Here is a 6921-nt window from a genome sequence, read left to right on the forward strand (position 1 = left end):
CCCCCCCCCCCCCCCAAACCCCCCCCCCCCCCGCCGTTTTCACGTGATTGATTGTCAGCATGCATGTGTGGGTAATCTTAACTTGTCCCATTTTTGCTGGAAACATGATTTGGATAAAAATATAGGTGGAGATAAACCACTGAGTTTGTATTACTAGGTTTTACTGAGAAATTTTTATAAAAAAAGCTATAAGGTCTGTTTGTGCCTGTATGTGTTTATGTAAATATATACTTTGTTTACATGATATTCTTCTACCTCCTGATGGTATTACCAAATTAATTTATAAAGTCCCTTAAAGGAGTTCTGTTCAGATTGGCTTAGAGATATATGAATGCTTATATAAACTGAGTATTCCTAAAACTCTCAGAAATACAGAAAATAAACCAATTTTTTTTTAAAGTTCATGTAATCTGGGATATTTTTGACAAATAACAACTAGTTTTAAGATTGTTGGTAAAATAAAAACAGGAGTGTCTTCAGAATTGTCAGCATTAGATACAATGCAGATACATATTTTTTTCCTTCCAGTCAAGCAAGCTTATGTTACCTCTATTAGATGTTTAAGATCATAAAACTATAAATCCAACACGAGCAGAATGTACAGTAAAAACGAATTGTCAGTGTATGTCTGTTGCAGGAAAGAATAGGGAGGGAAAATAACCATTTTATCTTTTTAGTTTCTTTGCTTCTGTGATATTCTTCATACTTGCGTGATTTGTCAACAAGAAAAATAAGATAATGGTTAGCTTTGTCTAATGCCTCATGAAATGTGCACAAGCAGTCCAAGCATAATTGTTAAAAACAAGTGAATTAGGTAAATATAAGTGGTGTAAAAGTTGAATTGTTTTATAAAATGTCTACCTAAAAAGTTTCCATCCAAATATCAAATTATATGCCATATATATGTACAACTATTACATGCCAATTAAAAGTAAAAATTAAATACAAAAAAGCAAAAACAGAAACAAAAAACTGATGGCCAAGCAGTGGGAAAGAACAGTTTCCAAAATCTTTTTGGTTACTTGCAACCTTAAAAATAATAGATTCATTAAATGCCTGGGTCATTTCTAAGTAAGATAAATAATGAATAAACATGAGAACCTGCACTAGGGGAGGTGTTTTGGCAGAAACTACGAAATGCTGATCACTGGCAGAATGTTGGTATGACAGACAACTCACAATTGCTTATTTCCTAGTTTATACTAGAAATTAGTTACTAATGGTTAAAAATTGTAATTAATATATGTAATTAAAACTATTAGAAATAATAAGGAAATAAATCTGTATGCAAAGCATGCAAAGAAAATAAGGTATATTTTTAGTAAGGAAACTTAAGGTATGAAGGTTGTTTTTTGTTAAGGGAAAGAGACTAATTCTGTACTAAAGCAGAATGACTGGTTGTTCCAGAATGAGGGAAAAAAAAATGCAGGAAGAAAAAAAAAGGATGACGGATATTTGAAGAAAAGATTGTAAAAGGTTTGTGGAAGAGGGATTTTACCCTGTGTAGTCAGAGCTGGCTAAGACTGGGAGGGCTCATTTATAAGGTTCTTTGAAAATACTAGCTTTAATGTTGCAGCACGCTGATGTGAAACTAGAATCTGATGTCACGAAAGGCTTTCTTTTTTTTTTCTCCTTTTTTGTCTTTTTTCATGACTGGCAACAGATTGCAACCCTCAGTGTCGCGCCCGTACCGGACCGGGACCGGCAATGGGATCGCAACCCTCGGCGTTGCTCCTGCACCTCGCTCAGCCAGTGAGCCGCCGGTCCGCATGTGGGATCCGAACCCTTGGCAGGAGCGCCCCCGCGCTCCCAAGCGGCGCACTGTAGCAGTGCGCCACCGGGCTGGCCCACGAAAGGCTTTCTTTAAAGTAATGGACCGCGCTCCCAAGCAGCGCACTGTAGCAGTGCGCCACCGGGCTGGCCCACGAAAGGCTTTCTTTAAAGTAATGGACCCAGGGATCCCACCGCCTCCCAGGGATCCCACCACCTCGTGCTGTAAGATGATTTCTCGCGTGTCACGTTGTCGTCTATCAGTTAAGAAATGTGCGTCTTCTCCACGCTAAAAGAGCAAAGTTTTGTTTATAGCTATGTAACCTTCTGTACTTGCCTTCAAAAATCTTTTCTCACTTTGACTAAATAGATATTATATTTAACCAAGTGTTTAAACCTTTTGACATTTTTGACAAAAAATCATATTCTAAATTAAGTCTTTTTGACCTTGAAATAACTTTGGGAGTTTCCAAAAGGGCCCATGGAATATCTCAAAAGAATTTGTCTCTCAGCTTGTAAAAGAGAGATGTTAAATTTGGCTTATTTGATAAGTTATATGGGAACCACTGTTAAATAGAAAGTGGTGTTAAACCTTCTTCAGGTTATATTTATGGGCATGTTATTAACATGAGCATTGCAGAAACTATGAAATTCCTAGAAATCTGATATGTCCTGGTATAATGTTATCAGCCACGATTTTGGTTATGTTAAAATGTTGTATGTCACAGAAATAACCAAATTTCCCTGTCAAGTGTGTCATTAATATAATGAATTTTCATATCCTTAACCACGGCTATTTCAAGTCTTTTGCAATCCAGTTATTGGTTTTTTTCTTTTTGGCAGCTGGCCAGTAAGAGGATCTGAACCTTTGACCTTGGTGTTACCAACACCATGCTCTAACCAAGCGAGCTAACCAGCCAGCCCCTTTATTTTGATTTTCTGAAAGCATCTGCAATCAGTTACATTCCAGAATTCTTCAAGGAGATCCAAGGAGAAGACTCTGACAAGTACTCTGGAACACAGGTTTCTGATGATTTTAAGATTGTGCCACTTGGCTGGGAAAAATTTCCAGAACTCTCGTGGAGAAACTGTTGGGTTTATGAAACTGCCATCCCAAGGTCCACCAGAGCAACAATTAATCACATGGGACTGAATGAACTGATGAGAACAAATACGACTTTGTTTCAAGCATTGCTGGTTCTTCAGTGTTTTAGTTTCCAGATTTAAGAAAACCTTTCTGATAGATCTTGAACATAACCAGCATCATTTTAGGCAAGGCCAAGCACAAGATGGCCACCAGTCCCTCCCCCCTTCCCTTTAGGAGAAGCCTCATGACTTCTGCCAAAAGAAACCCTTTAGCTTCCGCATGGGCGCAATGCCCCTCCCTCACAATGCCCCTCCTTGACTGCTTCAGCCAGCCCTTGGTGCCCTCCAGCCCATATAAGCTCTCCCACCCTGATGACGGTTGCTGCCCTCCATTTTGAGCGCAGCCCAGCAGGTTCTTTTCCTTTAATGAAGCTTGATCAGTACCCGGCATTTAGGCTCACTTTCACTTTCCTCTTTTTAAAAGAAAATCAATAGCTTACAACGATTTGGTAAAATACACCCTTGTGAACAAAGATGAAATAAAACACGTCTTTTTCTCCCTAGCTGATTACTACAGACTTCAGAAACTATTAGTGAGTGTTATTTATTTTTCCCTTTTGTCTTTTTTTACTGACCGGTAATGGGATCGGAACCCTCGGTGTTGCGCCTGCACTGCGCTCAGCCAGTGAGCGGGAACCGGTGTCCACATGGGATCCGAACCCTCAGCGGGAGCGCCGCCCGGGATCGGAACCCTTGGTGTTGCGCCTGCACTGCGCTCAACCAGTGAGCGGGAACCGGTGTCCACATGGGATCCGAACCCTCAGCGGGAGCGCCGCCACGCTCCCAAGCGGCGCACTATAGCAGTGTGCCACCGGGCCGGCCCAGTGAGTGTTATTTTTATGGCAATACAGTTAATTCCATAAAATTCAAAGAACTTGTTCTCCTAGTTGTAGGACACAATTGGTAACACTGGGTATATTACCCAGGCATCAGCTGCATTGTCCCATTTTCAGGTATGACCAGGTAACTTTAAGGAACCAAGGTTGACTTTATGGAGCTACTACAGCCCACTGAGAAAAACTGGCCGGGCACCTCGCGCATGTGGTGCAATGGTTAATTTCAGGTGTTAACTTGATTAGAGGAAGGAATACACAGAAACCTGGGAAAGCATTATCTTCGCGTGTGTCTCTGAGGGTGTTTCCACAAGAGATTAGCACTTAAGCCTGAGTGGACTGGGAGGGAAAGACCCACCCTCTTGTTAACCTGTCTTTTGCTACACGGGTCTCAGCCATGAAGCTTGCGACAAGTGAAGAAAAGATACTACTTTTTCTCCCCAGCAGAGAAGTTGACAAAGGTTCAGTTCCCAGTGCCAGGCTAGCCTCTACATCCTGGACTCTCCCAGGGGAGCCAGCGCTGGCCATGGGCCTTGCCCTATCCTGAGGCAGGGGGAAGCTCACTGTATTAGTCATTTTCTGTTGCTTACAACAGAAAATGGGTAATTTATAAAGACAAGGTTTATTTCTTAGTTTTGGAGGCTGGGAAGTCCGAGGTTGAGGGGTGCATCTGATGAGGGCTTTCTTCTCAGTGAAGATTTTCTAGAGTCCCGTGGAGAAACAGAGTATCACACAGGGCTTATAAAGCCACCAATCCACACCCATTCATAAGGGCAAGGCCCTCATGAGGCAATTACCTCCAGCAGTCCCCACCTTTCAACACTGCTACACTGGGGATCCCACTCCCCCATGAGCTTTGGAGGGGACGAACATTGAGACCACAGCACATGCCCGCTGCAATCTGAGGCAAAGCTGTCTCCTTACTCCCAACTACCCCTTTGGAGACACCAGCTCCTGGAAGGTGCCAACCCTCCCCAACTGATCCCAACTCCAGAATCCTCCAGCTGCCAGGGCTGCCCCTCTTTCCAAACAGGGTGGACCCAGCACTAGCACACCAATTCAGTCAGGATGAGGGCTGAGCCCTCCCCAGGGCTGTGCATGGTGGGAACTGAGCTTTGGCGGGGCTCTTCCTTCACCACCAGGCCCCTGCCAGTTCTCCAGACTTCACAGTTGTGTCTGGGGTCTCCTCAGGAAGACAGGCAGGGAGGGGCCCACAGGCAGTGGAGCTTTGCTGCTGTTGTCCAGGGCCCAGGAGGCAGTCCCCAGCCTCCTGCCACAAACACTGGCAGCTGCCTCCAGGGTTTCCACAGCTCTTGTCTGGACACTGTGACTAGAAAGACTGAGTAGGCTCAGACAACACTTCGGGACACCCTCCCCGTCCTGAGCTCATCCAAGGTGGGAAAAAGCCACCCCACCTGGCCACAGCACTGGCTGCCTGGCTTGGGAGCCTGCCCCACCCTGCAGACTGTCTGCACACCCTGAGGTCAGGCAGGGCGGAAGCTCAGCCAACAGGGCCACAAGCCACACAGATGTCTTCCAGTGTACTCTTATGGTTATTTATAGAGCAGAATGGGGGTGGGGTGGCAGGAGAGGAGTCCCCTCTACCCACTGTGTTCCTGACCTCACACCAAACTGCCACCCATCTCTTTGACTCCCACCCCTTGCCAAGCTGCCACCCAAGAAACCTAAGTCAGTCTCGGCTGGTCACGTGTGAGGCATGCGGACACAGTGAGTTGACCCCACCGTTGCTTTGGTTAAGGATGCCTACACCAAGAGACCAACTGAGCCCCCACCCCCACCTCAGGCTCCAAGCCTCCCTGCACCAGGCCAGGAGGATGGAACCACTCTCCCCAGCTTCCATGCCCTCTGACCTTTAAGCTGCAGCAGGTCCCTCCCACTGAGGCTCCCAAGCTCACAGCCAGAGTCTCGGCAGCCCTCTGTGGCCACAGGGCTGGGCCTGAGTCTAAGAGGCCCAGCCTCCTTTCACTCCAGGCCAGGGTAGGGGACCCCGCCTGGTGGGTGGCCGCCCTGGAGGTCTCCTTGTCCAGCTCCAGGACTGCCCGCTGGCCAAGGCTCCCCAGAGGCAGAAAGGCACCCCACCCTTCTTGGGCTGGGTCTTGCTGGCATGGAACAGCTTGACCCTCATAAACCTGGGCCACATCTCAGAGGTGGCCTGGGAGCAGGGCCAGCCCCCCAACCAGGAAGGAAGGAGGTTGAAGGGAGTTCAGTAATTTCTCAAACAGACCCTTGGGACCACATATTTCACCCACACACCACGGAGACGCTGCTGGCTGCTTGGAGTTTATTTTCCACGTGGTGCAAAGCAGTCTCGGGTGTGTGGAAAGCTGGCGTGTGGCCTGGAGCACAGAAGGGAACTCTCTCCCCTTCCTTTTTGGCATTGTTTTGGTACAAAAAAACCCAGTGCTTCGCTTACTGCGCCTGCCTAGTCTACGGGGTGGGGCTGGGGGTGGGTAGGCGGGGAGGGGCTTTGCCGGCCGAGCGCTCCGGAAGCCTGGCGCTGGTCAGGACTGGGGCCCAGCACTGGCTCTGCTGGGCTGGTCCCCGCGCTGCGTCCTCGTGGCTTCGCGAACCACGCCACAGGTGATCATGCTGCTAGAGGCCTGGGGGGACTCCGAGTGCTCTGGGGACTCCAGTACCGTGGCCATGAACGGGAGCGTGGACTTCCCGAAAAAGAAGCTTGCCCACCAGTGACCGGGGTCGGCCTTGGGGAGACCTGAGAGGGGCAAAGTGGGTCACGCGGCTGCGCTCCCATTCGGACCCGCGGTTCTCCGGGCGAGGGGGACCCTGCACTCACCCGGGTGGTGGGGGAGGGCCTCCCCAGGGCATTCAGCGCTTCCGCAGGAGCTGCTGCTAGAAGCGGAGCCCAGGCGGCGCCGGTAGTAGTCGTGAGTGGCCACGAGCGAGCCGCTGGAGGGGATGGCTGCCATGCTCCTGCCTGCGGGCTGCGGACACCTGCGCGGTGCGCGCGGCCCCGGGGTCACTGGGCTGCTCCCCCGTCCAGGGCCGCCCGGCCCAGGCGCCCAGCGGGTGTGACTACCGAGCCGGGGCGGGGCTTTCGGACACGCCTTCGCCGTGTGGCCGGCTCCAACCAGCCCGAACCGGTCGCGAGAGCGGAACAAAGGCGCTTTGTGCGCGGGCCCGTCCTGGGCTC

General features: G+C 48.9%; 1 protein-coding gene across 1 annotated transcript in view; it reads right to left on the minus strand.

The window, feature by feature from the left end:
• Positions 1 to 6029: 6029 nt before the first annotated feature.
• The window catches only part of PPDPF (pancreatic progenitor cell differentiation and proliferation factor), a 2009-nt gene continuing 1117 nt past the window's right edge, over positions 6030 to 6921 (minus strand). Inside the window, exons 2-3 of the mRNA XM_008579845.1 lie at positions 6565 to 6724; positions 6030 to 6483 (exon numbers count right to left, since the gene is read on the minus strand). Of these exons, the coding sequence (XP_008578067.1) occupies positions 6272 to 6483; positions 6565 to 6697 (345 nt within the window). The 5' untranslated portion in view covers positions 6698 to 6724 and the 3' untranslated portion in view covers positions 6030 to 6271. The remainder of the gene's footprint in view (positions 6484 to 6564; positions 6725 to 6921) is intronic.

This window comes from Galeopterus variegatus, unplaced genomic scaffold, assembly GCF_000696425.1.
Source record: "Galeopterus variegatus unplaced genomic scaffold, G_variegatus-3.0.2 Scaffold1966, whole genome shotgun sequence".
In the NCBI taxonomy this organism is placed as follows: domain Eukaryota; kingdom Metazoa; phylum Chordata; class Mammalia; order Dermoptera; family Cynocephalidae; genus Galeopterus; species Galeopterus variegatus.